This window comes from Aethalodelphis obliquidens, unplaced genomic scaffold (genome assembly GCF_003676395.1).
Source record: "Aethalodelphis obliquidens isolate GAN/ISIS:26980383/991018 unplaced genomic scaffold, ASM367639v1 scaffold4, whole genome shotgun sequence".
Taxonomy (NCBI): domain Eukaryota; kingdom Metazoa; phylum Chordata; class Mammalia; order Artiodactyla; family Delphinidae; genus Aethalodelphis; species Aethalodelphis obliquidens.
Genome location: NW_020837948.1, coordinates 583,561 through 606,280, shown reverse-complemented (window position 1 = coordinate 606,280; position 22,720 = coordinate 583,561). Strand labels below are relative to the sequence as shown.

Here is a 22,720-nt window from a genome sequence, read left to right as displayed (position 1 = left end):
ACCCCTATCTTCATGGAGCTAGCATTCTAGTAGGAAGAGATAGACAAAAACAAATAAGAATATGTTAGTGGTGATGAGGGCAATGAAGAAAAATAAAGCCGAATAATGAGAGTAAGAGGAGTGGGGTGGGAGAAGAATGTGCTATCGTATAATAGGGTAGTCAGAGAAGGCCTGCAAGATCTGGATTATGTTTTAAATGATCACTGGCTATTATGTTGGAAATAGGCTATATGGGAGTAAGGTGGAAGAAAGGAGACAGGAGGCCACCACAAGAGTCTAGGTAAGAGGGAATTCTCTGATGGTCCTGTGGTTAGGACTCTGCGTTTTCACAGCTAAGGGCGCAGTTTCAGTCCCTGGCTGATGGTGAATTGGACTGGGATGATGATAGTGACAGTGATGAGAAGTGGCTGCATTCAGCATATATCCAAAAGGTAGGTCTGACAAGATTTGCTGATAGATGATAGATGGAATGTGGAGCGTGAGAGGGGAGTCAAAGGTGACTTGTTTCCTCCAGGAGCAATGCCTGCTTGCACAGACAGCATAGGCCCTGATGCCAGGGTCTGCCCACTGAATGGGCAGATGTCTTTCCCGGTTACAGCCAGCCCAACTTCCTATGTGAAAGATCTATTCTCTACTGTCTCAGAGATGGTATGATATAAGTACTAAGACAAGTGATTAGAATCAGATTACCAGTTGCAGCTCTCTCACTTACCAACTGTGTATCCTCGGGCAAGTTACCTAACCTATCCAAGCCTCAGTTTCCAATTCTGGAAAAATGGGACAATAGTACCTCCTACATAGGGTTGTTGGGGATACTGAGATCGTATATATAAATAGGCCTGGGCTATTTATGGGCTTAGAAAATACCTACGTTAAACTAGCTCCCAGTTAAAACAATCAGACAGAAGGCTATGGAGTAAGGGTTATCTTTATTTGAATTGCAAAGTATAAATATAAACCAGGTTTGGAAATTCAGGTTTGTAACAGTTCAGTAATGGCACCAGAAACTTCCAGAAGGGACCACGACAGCATACCTTTGTAGTTTTGGTGAGGTGGGTGGGTTTACACAAAAGCCCTCCTCACCTCCAACCTTCTCTGTAGCAATTGGTAGGTTATCAATTACTAAGAACAGTCAGCTCCAATGTTTCCTGTTCCTCCTCAGCCTTTTTCTTTGCTAATACCTTTTGCTGATTATCCTCTGCTGCATTGACCCCTGCATGGAGTAGCACCAGAAGAATGGCAGGATAAGAGAAATGTCTTGACACAAGGGACAGTGAGTTCCCACTCTGTGGACCTGGACCCATGCAGGGTGAGGTGCCAGGAAAGCTTCAGGCATGGAAGCCCAACTTCGTCTGAGACTGGGTAGGGAGAGGACACAGGGGAATACCGATATCTGTTACATCTTGACATCAGCACCTTGGGCTTTCAAAACACAAACGGTAGACACAATCGCCTAGGTAAGACTGCCGTCCAACTCATAGAGTGGATCTGACAAAGTTAATTCCTACAGCCTGACCATACAGAACTCCCCCTGTGGCACTCAGATCATGGAAGATCTTCCGAAATGTGGACAGACAATAGATTACTACAGATGGATCACAGAGCCATCTCACATTTGTAGCAGAGGAGACTAATGCTGAGCCAGATGGTGGGGGATGCAGGGTGGAGGGCCAGGAAATCGCCAAAGTAACAGTCTAGGCACTTGAAATATTATTGTTAGATTGTTAAAAACTAAATAAATTAACATACATAGAATAAAATAAATATATAATTTAAGAGGCATTTTACAAACAAACAAACAAACAAACAAAAATAGTTGTTATTTTTCCATCTGGGTAGAAGTCCCAAAATTCAGAGTTCTCAGGTTTATGGTATTTCACAGTTAACTCATCAAATCCAGCACTGAAGGGTCCAAATGGCAGATCCCTTGGTGGCTTGTTGAGTACATGGCTTCTCAATCTTTGTTACTTTCTTCCAGTCCCCGAATCTTTCTTTCTTCCTCTCCTTCCTTTTTTTTTCAGGCAAAGATCCTGGAGCATATGGAATTTAACTGGCATTTTAATCCAGAAGATAAGCGTTTAAACAAACTTATGGGGGTAAGTAGGGCTTGGTGGAGGAGAATCAGAAGGGCACGAAGGTCCCTCACTTTTGCTTTCTTCTGACCCAGATCCCACTGGACATATTCTGTTTGGCACTTGAAGGCTCTGGTATTTTGGCAAAGCAGTTATGGGAGGCCCAATTTAGATGGCAACTGGGGATGAAGGAATCTTCATAGCTAGTTGTGAAGTCCTTCCCCTCTGCAGAGTCTGTCATCAACTTGTATCTTCTCAGAGGTAGCAGTCCCCAGCTGATTCCTAAAGCACAAGAAGAAGGCATTTAAAGCTGGATCCAGCTTAAGAGGTCTTAAGAGTCTCCTGAGTCCAGATTTAAGAAGTGGAAAGAGGGCTTCCCTGGTGGCGCAGTGGTTGAGAGTCCGCCTGCCGATGCAGGGGACACGGGTTCGTGCCCCGGTCCGGGAGGATCCCGCATGCCGTGGAGCGGCTGGGCCCGTGAGCCATGGCCGCTGAGGCTGCGCGTCTGGAGCCTGTGCTCTGCAACAGGAGGGGCCGCAACGGTGAGAGGCCCGCGTACCACAAAAAAAAAAAAAAAAAAAAAAAGAAGTGGAAAGATCTCTGGGAAGGGGTGGGAAGGAGAAGAGACAAGGATGAGAGAAGCTATCTTCTCAGGCATTGGTCTTGGGTATCTCTCTAGCAACTTCCACCCTAAGTGGAGATGCAGCACTGAGAACCTTTTTGAAAACAATTCTGCAGTGGGACCCTGACTCCATAGCAGCCCAACCCCTAGCTCCTAGGTCAAGAGAAGAATTCAGCATGCCTAGAAACAGATCCAGGAAAGGTGGTGATGGTACCATTGGGCAAAGGATGGACCATTACCTTGAGCACAGGTTTCTCTCAGTGGGACGTAGTCATGCCCAATTTCACTTTCTCTTCATTTTCCACGTCATAACCTCCTCTCCTGTGGTACCTGAGGAAAGTAAGTTTTGTGAGCAAGCTCTGCCTGCTAGAGGGTGCAGGCCCCAGAGCTGGTCCTTCCAAAAGATTCTGGCCCAGTGATTCTCTCCATACTTGGAAAAGCCCAGAGGATACGGCAGCTCAACAGACCTCTGGCCAAAGGTCCAGCTGCCCCAAAGGATGCCTGTCTCTAATGGCAGGCTACAATTTGCTAAGAACTTTCACCTCATTTATACAATCCTCACAACATCTTTATGAGGTAGTGGAACAGAGATTACAATCACTGAAAGATTACAACCCTTAGAAAGACAGGTAACTTGATCCAGGTCTCACAACGCATGAGTTGCATGCTTGTAAATGGGCACAGAGTGCTTAGTAGGTCTCCTCAGTCTAGAATATAAGCTGGATTGAAAGCATGGCCTGGGGACCAGATGCCCCAGATTTGGAAGGATATACCAATAGCACCACCCATGCCCTGACTACCAAACCACACCCTAATGCCATCAGAGAACAGAGTCAGGAAAAAGAATTGTGTGAAGATGTGGCTCCATGGGTGGGTTGCTGAGCCTGCTGTGAGAAGCAGGACCTCCTACGGCCTGGCAATTTTTTTCCTGGGCTCTAGACACTGGACCTATGTCATACCAGAGAAGCCAGGTTCTTGGAGAGCCTGTACCCAGGAGTGTTAGTCAGACTCCTAGCCCAGGATTTGGGGGGTTAGAGGGCTCATGTGACCATCAGGTAGAAGACCCTGGAGGAGGAGGAATAGAAGTGATTTGCAAAAACAGCCTGTAACACTCACCAAAACATGAGAAGCCCCACGATGACCAGCAGACAGACGGATGACAGCACCACGACCACCACAACCAGGATGGTCGTGTGATCATAGGTATATAAACGATTTTTCACTGGGAGGCTCAGCCCATGGCACCTCTCTCCATGGTAACCCAGGTGGCAGCTGGTCCAAAACAGAACAAAGCAGAGATGAAGTTAGTGGTTTGGCTTCACTCTTGGCAACGGGCCACCTACATAAGCCAGAGCCTACTCCTCACAGCTTCAGCCTGTCAGTCCCTAACGGTGATTCCTGTCCTTCCTCTAGCCTTCTCTAGAAGCCCCTCTACAGGCTCTGTGGCCTTCCTCCTTCACTCCACGCCCTCCCCTTCTGCATTCCCTTTGGTCCTCTGGCACAAAACTCCTACTCCAGGCAGGGAAAAAGCAAAGGAGGACTTCAGGTCTTGGCTAGATTGTTCCACGTGTGGATGATTAATGACGTGTGTGTTAAAATGTTCAGAGGACTTGGGCACAAGAGCTGGTGGGTTGGACTGAGGGGATTCAGTATCACTCCCTCTTGTGAGGCCCCTCAACACTCTGACCCAGAAATAAACCCAGCCTTCCCCACCAATGCTTCCAGCGTCCAGTCCCTCTGCCACTGCCCAGCCTATTAATAGGCCCTGCTCCTTTGCCAGAAGTCATTTTTCTCAAGTTTCCTTCATTTAACTCCCAGCTCCCCCTGGGTGCAAGGCCCAACTTGAAAGCTGAATTTTGGCCTTTGGCCTCTGAACGCTGGGCTATCAGGCCTACTTCATCCCAGGACAAAGCAAACAAACCAAGAAAACATCTTCTTGCCTAGCTGTCCTGCCAGTACATTTTAGAATGTCACAAAAAAAACCTTGGCTTTTCTCACTCAAGAAATAAATCAGATGGCAACTGCCTCTTCTAACACAAAACTTTTCCTGGAAGCCCTTGGGAAGACTGACAAGTGCCTACAGTTGAACAAGCACATTCACGTCCCTTTCTTTTTTTGCGGGGGAGCTGCGCGGCTTGGCTTGTGGGATCTTAGTTCCCCGACCAGGGATTGAACCCAGGCCCTAAGCAGTGAAAGCGCGGTCCTAACCACTGGACTGCCAGGGAATTCCCTCACATCCCTTTCCTTATCTGAGCATCCCAGAGATCCTTTGATGTAGGTAGGAGCCCATGTTACAGAAAGGCTATTTTCCCCACAGTCACATAGCAGGGCAGAGACATAGACACAGATTGTCTGATGGTGAGCTCAGTGTGCTGCCCACACACATCCATAAATGCCCAGTCAGGAATGCCGTGGCACTGTCTGCCTGGGGACTTTAGGCCACTAACTGCTGAAGGAAGCACCGAGAACCCGGTGGCCCTCTATTCTGAACTGCACATCCTCTGGGGAAAAGCTTAGGCACCTCGTTCCTCAGAGCAAGGAATCCCTTCTTCCTGCCGAGAGGTACCAGGAAAGTTCCAAGGAGCAGACCTATCAGACCCAGGGGCCGGGCTGCCCCTGCCTTCCTTCCCAGCACCTCTTCCTTTCCCAGCTCCTTCTGGGTGTTTCGGGGAACCACCTCACTGCAGGATAAACGTAGGTCAGGCCCACAGCAGAGCACACAGCTCCTTGCCCAGCCTCTCCATGCATCTGTCCCATCGGCCCAGGTGGACAAAACAATGACCCCTATCCTGCCAGGACATAGAGGATGCTCTTAGGAGCACCCCTGGAAAATCACTTGTTCAAAGCACTTTACAGTTTATAAGACACTGTCCTTATCGACTAGCTTAACTGAGACTCATAACACCCTGGTAGGCAGGTATAACCTCTTTTACATATTGAAAGACTACGATTAGGGTCAGAGAGTAAATGATTTGCTAAATGTTTCACAACTAGGGAGCAGAAGGGCCAAATTCCAAATTCATAATTATTTCCATTCTGAACAGTGTAGGTTACCCCAAGGAAACACATATCTGATGGGCTTGATGGGTTTCTGGAGCAGAAACAGAGAGCGGTCTGACTCTGCTCTCTCAGTTATTATTACTGTTATCTTGAATGATAAATAACAATTAATAGCACACATTACAGGCTTACCATGAGCCAAGTACTCTGTGCTAATTGCTTTACAAGGATCATTTCATGTAATCTTAAAAACATCTCTATGGGCTTCCCTGGTGGCGCAGTGGTTGAGAGTCCGCCTGCCGATGCAGGGGACATGGGTTCGTGCCCTGGTCTGGGAAGATCCCACATGCCGCAGAGCGGCTGGGCCCGTGGGCCGTGGCCGCTGAGCCTGCGCGTCCGGAGCCTGTGTTCCGCAACAGGGAAGGCCACAACAGTGAGAGGCCCGCGTACCGCAAAAAAACAAAAAAAAAACAAACATCTCTAAGAAGTAGGAGTTACTATCCCCATTTTAAAGATGAAGAGACTGAGGCCAAACTTCTGTTAGATAACCTGCCCAAGATTACACAGGTAGTGAGTGGTAGAGCCAGGATTTGACTCAGCAGTCTGGCTGACTTCAGAGACTGTGCTTTCCTGCGGGGAGGGAAGGTGAAGTTGAGTCTGTTTTTCACTTCCAGCCCATCATTCAAACCCCACAGGTACTTACTCAGATGATAGAAATAAAGCTTGGCCTCAGAGTCCCGCAATTCAGTTACATAATCCCTCCACCCCCACCCTGAGTCAAAAGGATAATAATGTAAACATCCTAATATTACCCACGTCCCCCTCCCTTTGCAGACAACCCCTGGCTCCCCCAGGGAAGGAGCATTCCAAGCATCCCAGGGTGAGGGCAAGATCATGTGTCTTGCCCAGAGCCAGTGACCCATCAAACTGAGATGTGTTGCTCCTACCCACGTCTGTGGCCCATCTCAGAACTTGTATTACAACAGAAGCAAGGACCCTCTAGAGTACAGAGACATCTTCCAATTTGGATTTCTCCACCCCTACCCCAGGAGGTAGAGGGGGCACCATTTGGTGCAGGGGACTCAGAATACATGAGTTCCAGACTGGTCCTGCTGCTATTTCTAGCCAAGTGATCTGGAGCAAGTTACGGTCGCGTTTCCAAGCTTCAGTTTTCTCATGTAAAAGGCAGGAATAATAAATGCCTACCTCACTAGAGCTTTGCGAAGCTCAAATGAGATAATACAAATAAAAGCACTTAATAAAAGGCCAAGTCCCACATGTGTGGGAGTTACTATATAATCAGATTCCGGAGGATACTGCCCATATCCTGAGGAAGGGAGCACCAAAGTCAGACGGAGCCCAAGAGAAGGGGGCTCGCCATTCCTTCTTGGCGTCTGGGCAGTGAGGTCAAGTAGAGCCTTCAGGCCTGTCTCTCTTCCAGCTCTGAGTCCTCGTCAGGCTAACTGTCCCCAGGCTTCCTCCAGCCACAGGAAACTTTGCAGCCAGTTTCTGGGTCAGCAGCTCATCAGGAGCCCCAGGAAACTGCTCTTTGAGGGCAACTTTTGGCTGGTGACACAAAAGGGTTTTCCTGTGGGTGATGGCTGCAGAGGGCTGGTTTAGGAAGCCGGCCAGCCTCAAGCTCACCACGGCAGCCTGACACACCCGGCTGGTGGTTGCTGGGTCTGGAGGCAAGAAGGAGCCACAGAGTGTCCCAGATGTAGGTGCCCAGATGTCACATTCTCCCAATCCAGGAGCTCTGTGTCTTCTTGCTGCCTGCTGCCCTGAGTACCAAGGGCTGGAGGCAGGAGGCTGCCAAGCCAGACACAGAATTCAGCCCCTTGAAAATCTGCGTAGGAAGCAGACACAGAGTCTTTACATCAGATTCCATGCTCTTCAATTAGAAAAAGCCTTAGGAGACCTCTAGTATAATAGCTGCCGTCTGTAAAATCGTGCTCCAACTCTGTAAGAACAGACAGGGAAGAAGGACGCAATCCAACACCCAGTGCAGCCTGGGGGCATGAAAAGCATGTTGGACGGGAAGTCAGGCACCTGAGTGCCTGTCCTGTTTCCACACACTTTATTTAGCTGTTGATCTCAGACAAATCACTTCCTACTTCTGGGCTCCAGTTTCCTCATCTTTCAAGTACAGACAGCAAGCCCTGCCTACCCAGCAGAGGGCTTTTGAGAATACAGGGCTGTATTTTCCCGTCCCCTAGAATAGCTGACACCAAGTAGGTGCTCAACAGAGACCTGTTGGGCTCAACTCATATTAAATGTAAACTGTAAAGCTCCATGGCAAAGGAAGGAAGGCACTGTCACAGTTACCATCACCATCCCTAGGGCCACCTTGACCCTGGACACCATTATCTAGGTTCTCTGGGTTTAGGTGGTCAGTCAAGCTCAGCTCTCCAGGAGAGAAGCCTTAAAAGGGTTCTCAGCTGAGCAGTGGAAGTCCCTCCACCAACGCCCTGGACCAGTTCGGCCCAGACAGATTTCTGGCCTTGATCCATCTTGACTACGCTCAGAGTCACTGCCTCCACCCTGTGCTAATGAGGCCAGTTTACAAATTTAGGACAAACATTCCCTGCCCTGTCTCAAGACTTCTGGAAGAATAATTGGGGGACTGTCTAGGTCACTCTTTTTTTTTTAACATCTTTATTGGAGTGTAATTGCTTTACAATATTGTGTTAGTTTCTGCTGTATAACAAAGGGAATCAGCTATATGTACACATATATCCCCATACTTCCTCCCTCTTGCGTCTCCCTCCCACTGTCTAGGTCACTCTTAAGCAACCCTCTCCAATACCAAGCTCTTGACAAGGATATGAAAGGAGAGGACACACAAGTGACTGTAGACGTGGAGGGGGGTGACGGGTCTGTCTAACAATTGCCAAATACAGGGCAACTCTGCTGTATGAGATCAGATGGGACAAGGAAGCTTTAAAAAAAAAAAACAAAGGATCTGTACCAATCACAGCAGAAGAGATGCGAGGCAGCCAGCCTTCTCGACAGGCTGGGAAGTGGTGTGCACACAGCAATCTCCTGACTCTGTCCAGAGCCTCCCAGGTCACAGAGGTTGCCACTCCACAGAAACTCAGGCCCAGCAGAAGAGAGTGCATGTTTACAGCCTGATGTGGGTGTTGGTCTCAGGCACAGTGGCAACATTATGCCTGCCACAGAGCATGGCAGTGTCGTCATCCCTGAGGGGTTGCCAAGGCAGCCATTTGCTGGGCTTGGCCTAGCAGAGTGGCTGGGGAACCCATGGCCTCTCCACCCACACCCCTGCCCAGGGAAGGGGTGGTGCTGCCTGACCGGGGGCTGATGCCTACTGAGTTGGGTTCCATTTTCCGTTAATCTTACACAAAGGAAGTGTTCTCCCACCCCCATAGCCAAAGGTCAATACCCACCATGTCCCCCACCTCCTGGCCCTGGCCAGGGTGAGGAAGAAGGGAGGAGGGGCTTCTCCCTGCTCCCACAATGATTGCTTTCTCTACAGTCCTGCCATGTCTTAGAATCAACCCACATTTGCTCATTCATATGCACATATGTCTGAGTACACATACCTGCATAGCACATATCCAAATGCACCTCATACCTACCTGCAGGACTTGGGAAAGAAGGCCACGGGAGCTCCACTCCACCCAGGAGCCCCACTTTGCCATGTTTCCTACTGGCTTCTCCCATCTGGAGTAGGGCATGAGGCAGAAATGAAGAACCTGCCTTCAGGTGTCAGCTCTCCTAGCGTGTGCTCATTTCTGAGCAAGCAGGAAATGCCCCCAAAGATGAAAGAGCATCACAAACCCACGCCACAGGAAATTGCATCCTATGCTGGGGGGAGCCCCTTCCGCTGACTAAAAATATTTCCCCTCCTCCCAACTTCCTCCCAGAGGTTGAGAAGAAACTGGGTGGATTTATGAATTCAAGGAACAGTGACAACCAGGAACAGCCACCAGGCTGACAAAGAGTGAGCTGTTAACAGTCAGCCCCGGGGAAGGGACACTTACATGCAGGATGGAGCCCGGAGCTCCTTCACATATTTGCATTCTCCATGGATGCAGAAGTCCTTGTATTTCCGAAGACATGGGTCTCTCTTCTTCCCTAACCCCTTGCCTTTCTTCTTTCTTTTCCCACGCTCCTCCTTGCTCGGTGTGGCCAGAGCTTGTGGCTTGGAAGAGAAAGCAGCTGCGGTAGAAAAGTACCCTGTTACGTCTTTGACTTCCTCAGGGGAAAACATCAGAACAGCACAGTGTCTGGAAGGATGTTTTGATCCTACCTGAAGTCAGAGGCCTGAGAAGGCCTCTCGGCTCAGTGCCTCCCAAGAGCTGAAGGAAGACTGGGCAGACCTCCCAAAAGTGGTGGAGGAAGTAGAGGCTGGGGGGTCCCAAGGAAGACATTTCATAAACTCAGTTTAAGAACCTCATTCTATGGACTTGAGGACACGGGGAGGGGGAAGGGTAAGCTGGGACGAAGTGAGAGAGTGGCATGGACATATATACACTACCAAACGTAAAATAGATAGCTAGTGGGAAGCAGCCGCATAGCACAGGGAGATCAGCTCAGTGCTTTGTGACCACCTAGAGGGGTGGGATAGGGAGGGTGGGAGGGAGACGCAAGAGGGAGGGGACAAGGGGATGTATGTCTATGTGTAGCTGATTCACTTTGTTATACAGCAGAAACTAACACACCATTGTAAAGCAATTATACTCCAATAAAGATGTTAAAAAAAAAAAGACTACTGGGTCCAAGTGACACTTAAAAAAAAGGACCTCATTCTAAGAATGCTAGCTTCTGTTGAGTAGCTTCTGTTGAGTAACTGCAGCTGATTGGGCAGTTCTACTAACCTCACCCCCACCCCACTGTCCATCCTCATCTCCTACTCCCCCACGCCCACTTGGTTCTATTTTGGCCTTAAATCAGCCTCATTTCCTGATGCTACACTCAGTGACCCATTTGCAGGAAGACAGCGTCAGAGATAAAAATTGCTTCTGGAGAAGGTACTTGGAGAGTATTTTAGAGGGAAGAGGCTCCTAAAATAAGAACAGTGCCCATGTCCAGGTGGTCCCCTCTGGGGTACCCATTAGCAGCAGCGGACCATGATGAGCCCAGAGCAGAACCAGGCTCAGGGACAGCAAGCAGGCCACCCCTGGTCAGAGATTTGCTGTTTTAACTTTTTAAATTTTTTTAATTTTAAAAATATTTTTATTGATCTATAGTTGATTTACAATACTGTGCTAATTTCAAAGAGCCTTGCTTTTTTGACATCAAGCAAAATATTTACCCTGCTCTGTGTGCTATTTGCAGCTCACCACTTCTCTCAAAGGTCCATTTACATATATCCCCAGATGTCCTGTTTATAGCTCCCTAGAATGGGGAGTACAGTGCACAAGCAGCAGAAAGATGGAAAGTAAAGAACTATCAGAAGGAACTAGAACAATGATAACTCTCCCCATTCTTTCCACACTTAAAAAGGGAAAAACAACCTCACACAGACATCCAGCTGGGACTGATCATGGGCTATGCCCATCAGCCCAGGGGTCTGACACAAGTCTCCCCTCCCCTGTCCCAGCAGAAAAAAGGTGCCTGCTGTCTATGGCTATAGCCACATGTCTGGTAGAAGGATGAGCGTCATACATTAGACTGGAGTCCTAGGATCCTCAAGGTGAAACTGACTTCAAAAAATATGGCTTTCCATTTTCTGTTGAAAAACTTGAGGTCCTGAAAGGCAGTGACTTGCCCAAGGTCCTACAGGTTTGGGATCTGAAATGTGGTCTCTGGACTCCATATCCAGTGCTCTTTCCCAATACACCAAGCTGCCTCACACAACCCAGTCCCCTCTTCCAGACAAGCCTAGAGCACATGGGATGCTGAGCCAGGAATGAGACAATGAATGGGCTCTGAAGTTAGCAGACCCATGCTCGAATTTCAGCCATGTGATCTTGGGCAAGTCACTTAATCTCTCTGAACCCTGTAGCTCTTGGTAAAAAGTGAAGAACAGGTGTTCCTATCTCAGAGGGTTGCAGCAAGGATTAATTAACCCACAATAACATGTTAAGTGCCTAGAATACAGGAGGCACTTAATAAATGGTAACAGTTATTTATTTTAGGTGATAGGATCCTTAGACCTGAAAAATAGTCTTTGCCCAGCAAACCCAAGTAAAAAGAAGAGGCAGATGCCAGTAGTAGTCCCATAGACTCTTGCTTCCTCTGGTGCAGACCCAGGCCCTTTCAGAACTCAGAAGGTGAGGCAGATGCTCAGAGGAAACCAATGACCATGGCTGTGGTGAAATTGAGGCAGGAGGGCCCAGCCGATCAGAAAAAGGAGGGAGAGGGACTTCCCTGGTGGCGCAGTGGTTAAGAATCCGCCTGCCAATGCAGGGGACACAGGTTCGAGCCCTGGTCCGGGAAGATCCCACATGCCGTGGAGCAACTAAGCCCATGCGCCACAACTACTGAGCCTGCACTCTAGAGCCCACGAGCCACAACTACTGAGCCCGTGTGCCCCAACTACTGAAGCCCACACGCCTAAAGCCCGTGCTCTGCAACAAGAGAAGCCACCGCAATGAGAAGCCTGCGCACCACAATGAAGAGTAGCTCCCGCTCTCTGCAACTAGAGAAAGCCCGCACGCAGCAACGAAGACCCAGCACAGCCAAAAATAAATAAATAAATAAATAAATAAATAAATTTTTTTTTAAAAAAAGAAAAGGGAGGGAGAGAGTGACAGAGTGACAGCCAGGCTCCTGCCGGGGAGAGGGAGCAGTGAGTCAGGTCTGCAGAGCTAGGAGGAGCAGCTGTGTGGGTGGAGGGTGAGTCACAGCCCAGCTCTGCCCTGCCTATGAGGAGAGGGCCAGGAGAATACAGGTTGTTCAGGCCAGGAGTGACCCCCAGAGGGCCACTGTGAGAGGATGGAAGGTGGGAACCCAGCCTCAGCTTTGGGGCAGACCCCTGATGTATACTAAATAGAGATAGCACCTAAGGGAAACTCTGGGTAAGGAAGAAGGGTGGCAGAGGAGCAGACAGAGCCAGAACAGGTGGGTATCTTTCCAACCAAATATAGTCACTCCGGGGCTCCAGGGCTCAGTCCCTGCTCCACCCTTAAGAATCTCTGCAGGTGACTGGGGGCAAGGAAGCAGGCAATACTGGAGGCTCTGGACTCTGCTCTGTGCTTGTATTTACTTAGCCACAGCACCTCTGCTGGTTGAAGGATCCCATTTGGCCCTTCCTCCCTTGGAGTCTCTCTCAGGGACTCAAGGTGGTCAGGAAGTATCCAGGCTTGTGTAGGATTTGTAGACACCCAGCATATCAATACAGCTCTCTAGGGACCCAGTGCTCACCATTCACAGCCTCCCGAGGAGGTGCTGGCCTAACCTGAGGGGGGACCAAGTGCTCCTCGTTCCCCTGTTTCCCCAACCTGGAGACAGGTGGATGGAGGAGACTAACACTGCACACCTTGTATGTGCCCAGCATCTCCACATCTGTTACCTTATTTTATACATAATAGTCAGTTGATGTGGGAATTAGGGGTTGTGCACATTTTTTCATAGAAACTCTAAGGAAAGCATCTCAACCATTCCTTGTTCCTATCACCCAGCTTACCTCAGAGCAACGTACCAACCCCACACACCTTGCCTGTTTCAATTTGCCTCAGAGTATCCAGAAAGGCAGCAACGTGGCATGTGAGACTACGTTGGGCAAGAAAGACAACAGGATCTACATTCTAGGACCCCCCAGTGAGTTTGTCAGGCCAAGCGGCTTTTCCTTGAGGTCCTCCATGAAAACCCCCAAACCATAGGTGTGCCCAATCGGCATAAATGCCAGATCCACTTATTCTTCAACTGTCCACCGGGGTCCGAGGATGGGCATCCCTCACACCCACCTCTGAAAAGGTCCAGGTCTGTCTCTTCCAAGTCCAGGACTTCCCGGCCTCGGCCACCTCCCGGGGGCAGCAGCTGGTCCGTAGATTGAGTAGGGGAGTCCAGATTGCTGGTTCCAGCCGCCAGCCCTCTTCGAAGCCGCTCCAGGCTGTCGCCGGTCACCAACGCCGAAAGCACTGCGGGTGAGGGACGAGGCCGCTTCAGACCCGCCGCCCAGACCCCCGTCGCCACGTACCGCTGCCGGCGCCCGCCTGCCAGGGAGCACGGGCCCCACCAAGTGGCCCGCGCCGGGGGCGCTGCAGCGATCTTCCTTCGTGTCCCCTGCAGAGCGTCCCCATCCCCCCCGACCCCCGGCAGCCCTCTTACCTGCAGCCAAAAGGAGCTTCAGCACCACCGACGGCAGCAGCTTCATGGTCCCGGACTCGGCGGAGGCGGCGAGGCAGCAACCACTTTGGAGGCGGCGGCCACCGGGCGCTGGCACGGGAGCCGGGTGGGAGGAGCACAGGAGATCCTGCCGGGCACGTTCTGCTGCCGGCCTCTGCGTGCAAGCCTGGCTGGGATCTCAGCGGAGCTCGCGGCCGCCGGGCGTCTCTGTATTCACTCTGTCTGTCCGTCCGCCCGAGCCCTTGAGCCTCAGTAAGTATAGCCAGGTGCCTTCCGCGCGCAGCTCCCGCGGTAGACTGAGCGCTCCCGAGCTTGCGGCCGGGAATAAGGCTCCAGGAGGCGCCGAGACTCCGCCCCGCCCCCCGCCGCCCCGCCCCCCCTCCTCCCGCTCTGGGACTCCCGCCCGGCTCCAGGCGCCTGCCGCCCAGCCCCGGACCCCGTGGGCGCGGCTGGGAAAAGGGGCGGGAGAAGGGGGCGGTGCTCACATATTTTGGGACTAGGCCAGAGCAGCCGCGGCCTGACTGTGGGTAGGGCTGCTGACCGGCAGGTGGCGGGGACCAGCTCCTACCTTTCCCCAGATGCTTGTCACGCTGCAGCCTTGGGACTGCTGAGCTGCGCTTCGCCCTTGGACACCCCTCATTCCTTCCTCTCTTCCAGGCCTGGTCCCTCCGGTCATCCGTGCTCTAAACCAGAGACCTCCACCCATGTCATCTTCTGAGCTTCAGAAATCCTCTTGTTTGCCTACCGATAAATCAAGTAGTAAATAATAATTAATTCATTTATCATTTAAAATTAGACACATGAATGCCAGGAGGTCTTGTGAGCCCAAGGTTACCAGAGTTGCAGTTGCAGGCACCTGGTATCAACCCAGCAAAAGCAAAGGAAGTTAGTGGTATTCTTCCAGCCCCTGGAGTGGCTTCTCCCCATCTTTGTCCCAGAGGACATTGTCTCCATTAGGATTTTTGAACTATTGAGTATAATTCCCAGGCTTCTGGGATTGGAGAGACACAGGCTGTGAAACAAGCCTCCTACTTTTCCTTGCCTTTGAACACCACCTTCTTCTCCAACATAAAAGCTGAGCCCCCTCCCACAGGACCCAGCTGGCTAACCTAGGTTGCCACGTTCAACAGGTGCCAGGAGATTGATGTGTTTTTCTTCCAACTTACGAATTTTTACAGGGGTCTTCTGGAGTCAATGTCCTGACCCAAAGAAATTACTCTCTCGGTAGGCATTTCAGCTCCCAGGGACACGCTGGGACGGGAGTTGTAAGACACAGGGCTGAGTTGGCATTTCAGAGCCCTCAAATTGTGCCAGGTAGAGCTGCTTGCCTGATTCAGCCCATGTGTAGGGATAAAAACAGGCCTGCTATTTATACATAGTCTATCCCACTCTCCCTCCCCATCCCCACTTCTGCAGGGGTAAATGGGGCTCTTCCCTCTTAATTTGTCCCTAGCAACTCTCCCCAGGTTTAGGTTTCCATAATGCCCTGGAATCACTACAGATCTAAGCTTGAATCCTAACTTTGCTTCTTACTGTGTGACCTTGGACGAGATATTTAATCTCACTGAGTCTCAGTTTCCACATCTCTCAAATGGGAATAACAATAATAATAATGCCTACTTTGTAGAGAGCTTCATGAAGATTGAACGAGGGAACACATATAGAGCAATTAGTATAGGGCCAGACATATTGTCATAAATGTGACCTATTATTATCATTATTATTACTAATCATTCTATACTGACTGTTCCACTTCCTTAGCAACCTCTTTTCTCTCCCTTCCCCACAGGTCTGAGGCTCCATGTGTGGTTGGGCTGGTTTTTAGGAGGAAGCTCACCTGTCACCTATTTGGCCAAGTGCCATTGTGGGATTGTTCCTTTTGGTGGTCAGTATTGGGCCTAGGACCTCAGTAGATTGTCACCACCCAGGACACACCTTTATTCTCCCTCAGCAGCTGCCTGACAGCCTGCTTCCCCAAAACGAAGCCACCTTGGGGTCAGGGCTCTCCTCAGGGGAGGGTGGAGGGAAACACTTCCTGACACACAGCCAAGTCACCCCCTTCCCCTCACCACTGCCAGTTTCACACCCTGCTCTCCTGTCCCAGCCTGCCTCTCCCTTCACACACTGTGACCTTCTGCCTTCTCACCCTCACATCAGTCTTAGCCCATTCATGGGGCAACTCCAAGCTTTCATCACACCTGTGAGCCTCACCCCAGCTCAGTTTGTATGTCAGCCAGGTTTTATGGGAAGGACCTGCAAAAAGAATACAAAGGGCCTGGAATGGTTTGGGGACAGTCACTTCTCTCAGAACTTTGGGTGTCCTCTAATCAGAAAAAGGAATCACGATTCATTCTGGGACAAAGTCATTAACTCATTTATTCCACAAATAATCACGGAACACTTATCAGGCACTAGGGACACAGCAATAAACAAGACAGCCAAGGATATGCTTTCATGGAGCTTGCACTCTACCGTAGGGGGAGACAGGCAACACATGAAGTAAATTAAAAAGTAAACTAGATCCTATGATGACAATCGCTAAGATGAAAGTTAAAATTCAATGATATACTATAGGATGTTGTGTCCCAGTGCTTGGGACAACACGTTAGACTTGGTGACTGATTAGCGAAGGTCTCTCTGAGCCTGTGACCTGTAAGCTGATGCTTGAATAAGCAGAAGGAACCAGACTTGTGATGATCCATTGCCAAAGTATTCTAAGCCGTGCAAATAGGGCAAAAATTTTGAGATGGGAACAAGTTTGGAGCACTCAGGGAACAGCAAGGAGGCCAGAAAGGAGGGAGGGTTATGAGATAACATTGAAGCAAAGGCTAGTGACAGATAACAGAGAATGTTACAGGCCCAAGGTAGATGCTGGATTTTATTCCCTATCACTGTGAGCATCAAAGGAGGGACGTCAGTAAGAAAGCATCGTTATGCAGGATTCTTTCACCTCTTCCCCTTTCTCTACCCAGGCCTCTCTAACCCACCTGCTCTCTGGCAGTCAAGTGCCAGGGACACACTCCTGAGGAAGCAGACAGGCCACTCTTCTTTCCCTGACTATCTGTGGACCGTGGGCAACTGCGGCTTAGAAACCTACTGGCCCTGGGCCACTAGTGAGTCACAAGGGGGCAAATCCACAGCAGAAACCTTGGCATCCTGCTTCCCAGCTCTGTGCTGGGTTCCCAGGCCTCTGGAAAGACAGGCTCCTTGGGACACTGTCACTGACTCAGCTAGGCCATACAGACCTTCATTTAGGGAGAGCACTTGCAAGCCAGTGGGAAGGAGATGCTGGCGGTGACAAGAAATGGGAGAAGGGGACTTGGAGAGGGGACGCACCTGAGTCCCTTCCCCACTGTGGCTGAGATGTCTATGCTAATAGATTGGTTCTTCCACACCTGGCTATGCATCAGAATTACCTGGGAACTTATTTAAGATAAAGAGGTCCTCCTAATTCAAAACTTCCTGGGGTGGGTCCCAGGCATTTACACTTTTGGCAGGCAATTCTGACATCAGCCAGTTTATGAAGCACTGGTCTGCATAATTAGGATAACGAGTTAAGCATCTGAACGAAATCTGAACCTCTGAGGCAGAGGCAGAAGAACTATAATAATGACACTTCCCATGTGCTCATGATCTTGCGTGATCCTCACAACTGCCCTAAGACTAGATACTCCTCCCTATTTTAAAAGGGTGAGGCTAAAAACAGGTAACAGCCCAAGGCCACCCAGTTAGTAAGAATCTCAGCCTCAATTACAATTCCTCTGCCTGTGCTCTTAAGCTCAACACTGTTCTGAACAAATGCATGAGACGATGGCCGCCCTCTCTCTGCCTCTACCGACAATAACATCCTCAGCTTTACTGAGGCTCAGTGCTCCATCTGTCTTGGGGGGAGGTGCTAAGAATCTCTGCCTCACAGACTGGAGGGGGGCCTAGGTAAGGGCAACAGGGCAGCTAGTGTAATGGGTGCACTCCCGGGAGCCAGACTGCCACGGGTTCAAATTTAGGTTCTGCTATTTTTCTATCTTTCTAACTTTGGACATGTTAGTCAATTTCTCTGATCTACAGTTTGCTTATCTGTAAAATGGGGATAATAATAGCAGAATATGATGCCTGGTCCATAGTAGGTGCTTACTTGGTGACAGCTGCAGTTAGGACCAAATGCTTCCTTCTGTCTTCCTTTCCCCCTTCCTTCCTTTCTTCCTTCATTTCTCCCTCCCATTCTTTGTTCCTTCCTTCCTTTCTTCCTCCCTCCTTTCCTTCCAGTGGGAATTTAGTAAGGTGCTGCTTTCACCTGGGCCAGTCATCCTCAGTTGAAGTGGTCCCTCTCTGCTGCGAGATGGCCATTCTTACCAATGAGTTGGTGGATCTGCAAGGCCACTCAAAGTTTTAGAAACCTCTACCCAAAAAGCAGCCCTCATCGCTCAGAGAGAAGCATGTGACCCCTGGGGGATGGGATTCAGCTGCCTTCTCCTTCCATTCTGACCAGAAAAGTGAGTCCCAAGTAGACCCAGAACTCGGCTGGCTGGGGATAACGGAGGGGCTCCTCCACTGAGGGTACTTCTATCACCAGGTGGCCATGAGCCCAGTTACCCAAACTTGGAAGCTCACGGTAAGGGGTCATTTCTCCTACCCCAGGCTGATTTCTCTCATCCGTGTCTCTATCCCCATGAGAGCCAGTTGATCAGGCAATTTGGGGGGGGTGCAGCGGGATTTGAACTCAGGCCTGATCTTTGGAGTCCCCATGCACCTCCTATGCTGACTGGGGCCCCTGGAGGAAGTGCCAGATAATACTTCTTGTGCACCTGGGTGTAGAGAGGCTCTTATGTCTCATGGCCTGGGGTCAAGATCCATTTGAATAGGATGATAGATAGGAATGGATGAGGTGGGGGGGTGTGTTAGGGGACATCTGAAATCCCTATCATCCCCAGAAGATGTTGAGGAAAGGATACTTATGATGTGCTTGGCGAACGCCTGGATTCCAAGCCATCCTCCTCCATTTCTGTGGCTTCAAGAGATTTAAATCTCCAGCCCCAGCCCCTTCCGTCATCCCCTAGCACAGATGGCGCACTGGAGGGACAGGCAAGTGATTCTCATCCATCACACAACCCGCCTCCTTCCTCAAGCCTCAGGTTTCTCCATAGAAAATGAAGGTTTGAAACAATTGTTCTGTATTCAGGCACTGGCCAGTGATGTCCAGAGTGAATTGTTGGCAGTCGTGCTGCTGTGAACAGTCTTGCTGAGACAATTCTATGATGATCAACAATGCCTGATCTACAGGGTGTGATAACTTTCTCTCTGTGCCTCGGCGTCTTCATCTTCAGATGGGGGGAGAATAACAATCTACTTAGGGGGTTCTTGTGACAATTGAAGGAGATAGCATCTCTGAAAGTGCTTGGCAAAAGGGAAAGCCCTATATAAATAGGTCAGTACTATTATTAACGTCTCCAGAGCTCAGCCTTGGAACGAGGTCACATCACATCCTGTACCAGGAATGTATGTTTGGTTCCTCTTAGAAATGTGGTCACAGAGCTGCAATTTAACAATATCCATTTGCTCTTTTAAAATTTATTTTATTTTATTTTATTTGGCCACGCCATGTGGCTTGCGAGATCTTAGTTCTCCAGGAATCGGGACATGCTCCCTGCGGTGGAAGCGTGGAGTCCTAACCACTGGACCGCCAGGGAATTCCCATTTGCTCTTTTTTATAACTTAAGGTTGATCTAAGACAATGGTTCACAAAGGAAGAGATACTACCTCCTAGGGGATATTTTAGTAATCTGTGGGAGAGTTTTTGGTTGTCACCGATTGAGGAGTCCTCAGGCATTTGTGGGGGAAGGACGTCAGGCACACACAATTAAGAATTGCCCCAACTTCCACTGCTTTTGAGTGTCCCGTCAGATACTCATATGGGTGAAATTTTGATTATAATTACTTGAGCCTCGACTCATTTCTAATTCACACAAAAATACAAAAAGAGATTTTGCACTGACTTTTCCAGGAATGAAATTAGCATGAGTTTTCATTTTGGCGTTATCTGAGTTGCCAAACGACAAACCTGTGTCCGTTAGTATTTGTAGTTGTCACATTCAAGGTAAGTCTGTGTAGGTGCAACTTCACTGAGATTTCTAGAGTAGTCTGACCAAGGATTTGCCTATTCAAATAATATTATTTTATTTTAAATCACCTCTTTTATATTAATTAGGGTATTCACTTTCTTTAAAGAGTAAATGTGCAGTTAGGATATTATTTGTGAACTTCATTTCCGAATAGTAAAGAGACGTTAATGTATTTGTTATAAAAAGGAAACATCGGGCTTCCCTGGTGGTGCGTGGTTGAGAGTCTGCCTGCCGATGCAGGGGACACGGGTTCGAGCCCCGGTCTGGGAAGATCCCACATGCCACGGAGCAGCTGGGCCCGTGAGCCATGGCCGCTGAGCCTGCGCGTCCGGAGCCTGTGCTCCGCAACGGGAGAGGCCACAACAGTGAGAGGCCCGCGTACCGCAAAAAAAAAATAAAATAATAAATAAATAAATAAATAAATAAATAAAAAGGAAATATCGATTCTGAAAGGGTTGAGAACCACTAACATAAGAGATGTTCACATGGAATATGAATATCTGTATCCTTTGTAAAAACGCTGTTCTAGATATTATTACGTAGAAGGTCCCTGGCCAGTGCCTGAATGAGGTGTAATAAACTCCTCTTGTAGTTCAGTGTTAGGAAGTTTGGCTCATCTGGTATCTGGTATAGGTACTTCCTTTTATGAGATAATGCAGGTGTGGAATTCATATGCTCCCTTTTTGCATCCACTGCCAGGAAGCTCACAGTTAAGTTTTGGTGCTCAGTTGCAGTGATTATCCCCAGTCCAGCGTTTTGAAGACAATGATTTCTTACTTCTCCAATTTGATTTCATTATGGAGCTCTTTAATCCTTCTGTAAATATTTACTTGTTTCTATGTCTCTTGTTGTCTAAATCTTTTCTGGAAGTAAGGGGAGCATAAGTAATTAGTTTGAAACTCAATAATCACATACCTGCAGTTGCCTTCCCAACACTTCCTGAGTCTGGCAGTCTAGGTCAGAGGCGACCGGAAAGCCTGAGGTAAAAAGGTTTACTGAGGGCTCGGGTGGTTTTGCTCTGCAGACTCGATCTCTCTTTTTCCTCTGCCTCTTCCTTTCAAAGGCTCTCACCCCTCCACTCCAGATGGAGTGACGGCATTGTGACAAGTGGAAGCAGGCTCCAGCTGTCAGGGTCCACTCCAAATCTTGGCTGGATCTTGGTGTCTGGGATAAAGGTGGGGTCAGAGAAGGGCACCCCAGCCCCAGGATGAAAGATGCCCAAAGCTCCAGCTGGAGAGACTCTCTCTCCCCAGACACGCTCCTAGCATCTTGTCTGAATCCCTCAGAGAGGAGGCTTTAAGCTGGGCTGAGGCATGTGACCGACACCTTTCTGCTCCCTGGGTCCACCGGCCCCTAACTCTGACCTTGAACAAAATATCTCTCTGAGCCTCAGTTTCGTCATCCAGAAATGGGAACATTAGCTACCTCAAAGGGCTACTGTGAAGACTCACTGAGATAACCTGCAAGGTGCTCAGGCAGTGCTTGGAACATAGCAAGTACTCAGAAACCAGCAGTGGCTGTTCATTCCAATCTGCCCTGGATTGGTATGACTCATAGGCCTGTCTGCTGGCCCCAGCTGTGAGCTCCTGGAGGCAAGAGCGTGCATTCAATCTCAGCTCCTCATTCATAAGTTCAGTGACTGTGGCAAACTGCTCAACCTATCTGAGCCTCAGTGTTCTTATGATAAAGTAAGAATAATGAAATATACCTCAAATTTGTGGTGTGAGTAAAATTAACAGTGGTTATTTTGGGGTAAAAGGGCATTTGAAAATTTATTTTATGTTATTTTTACTCTTATGAGCATTTTCTGTTTTCTCTAGAACACATGCGAATTATTTATGTATTAAAGTCATTTTTCAAAAATGTGCTTTTTTTCTAAAAAAAAACCCTTAAATTTATTGAGCACTCACTACATTTTAGGTATTGTTCTAAGAGCTTTACATACATTATTTCATTTAATTCTCACAACAGCTCTCTGAGGAAAAGAGTATCTTCACCTCCATTTTTATTTATTTATTTATCTATTTATTTATTTATTTGGTTGTGCCGGGTCTTAGTTGCGGCAGGCGTGCTCCTTAGTTGAGGCATGTAAACTCTTAGTTGTGGCATGCATGTGGGATCTAGTTCCCTGACCAGGGATCGAACCCCGGTCCCCTGCATTGGGAGCATGGAGTCTTAACTGTTGCACCACCAGGGATGTCCCCACCCCCATTTTATAGATGGGAAAACCAAGGCTTAACGAGGCTGAGCAATTTGCTCAGCTGGTTGTAAATGAATCTATACATGTGATAAAATTTCATAAAACTATACACCCAAACACACACAAATGAGTGCATATGGAAACAAGTGAAATCTGAATAAGGCCTGCAGTCTAGTTAACAGTGTGGTGCTTATGTCATCATCCTGGTTTTGAATATTATACTATTGTTATGTGAGATATTACCATTGGGAGAAGCTGGATGAAAGGTACCAGCCACAGACCTGCTTTTTTTTACAACTTTGCTGTACACGGGCCTCTCATTGTTGTGGCCTCTCCCGTTGAGGAGCACAGGCTCTGGACGCGCAGGCTCAGCGGCCATGGCTCACGGGCCCAGCCGCTCCGCGGCATGTAGGATCTTCCCAGACCGGGGCACGAACCCGTGTCCCCTGCATCG

At 49.0% G+C, this 22,720-nt stretch overlaps 1 protein-coding gene across 1 annotated transcript; it reads right to left on the bottom strand.

The window, feature by feature from the left end:
• Window positions 1-910: 910 nt before the first annotated feature.
• Window positions 911-14,289, bottom strand: HBEGF (heparin binding EGF like growth factor). The gene is made up of 6 exons (XM_027095628.1): window positions 13,933-14,289; window positions 13,569-13,742; window positions 9,699-9,876; window positions 3,811-3,966; window positions 2,934-3,024; window positions 911-2,354 (listed from the first exon to the last, which is right to left on the bottom strand). Exons 1-5 carry the CDS (start codon window positions 13,976-13,978, stop codon window positions 2,952-2,954), a joined length of 627 nt encoding a protein of 208 aa, XP_026951429.1. The 5' UTR covers window positions 13,979-14,289; the 3' UTR covers window positions 911-2,354; window positions 2,934-2,951.
• Window positions 14,290-22,720: the final 8,431 nt, after the last annotated feature.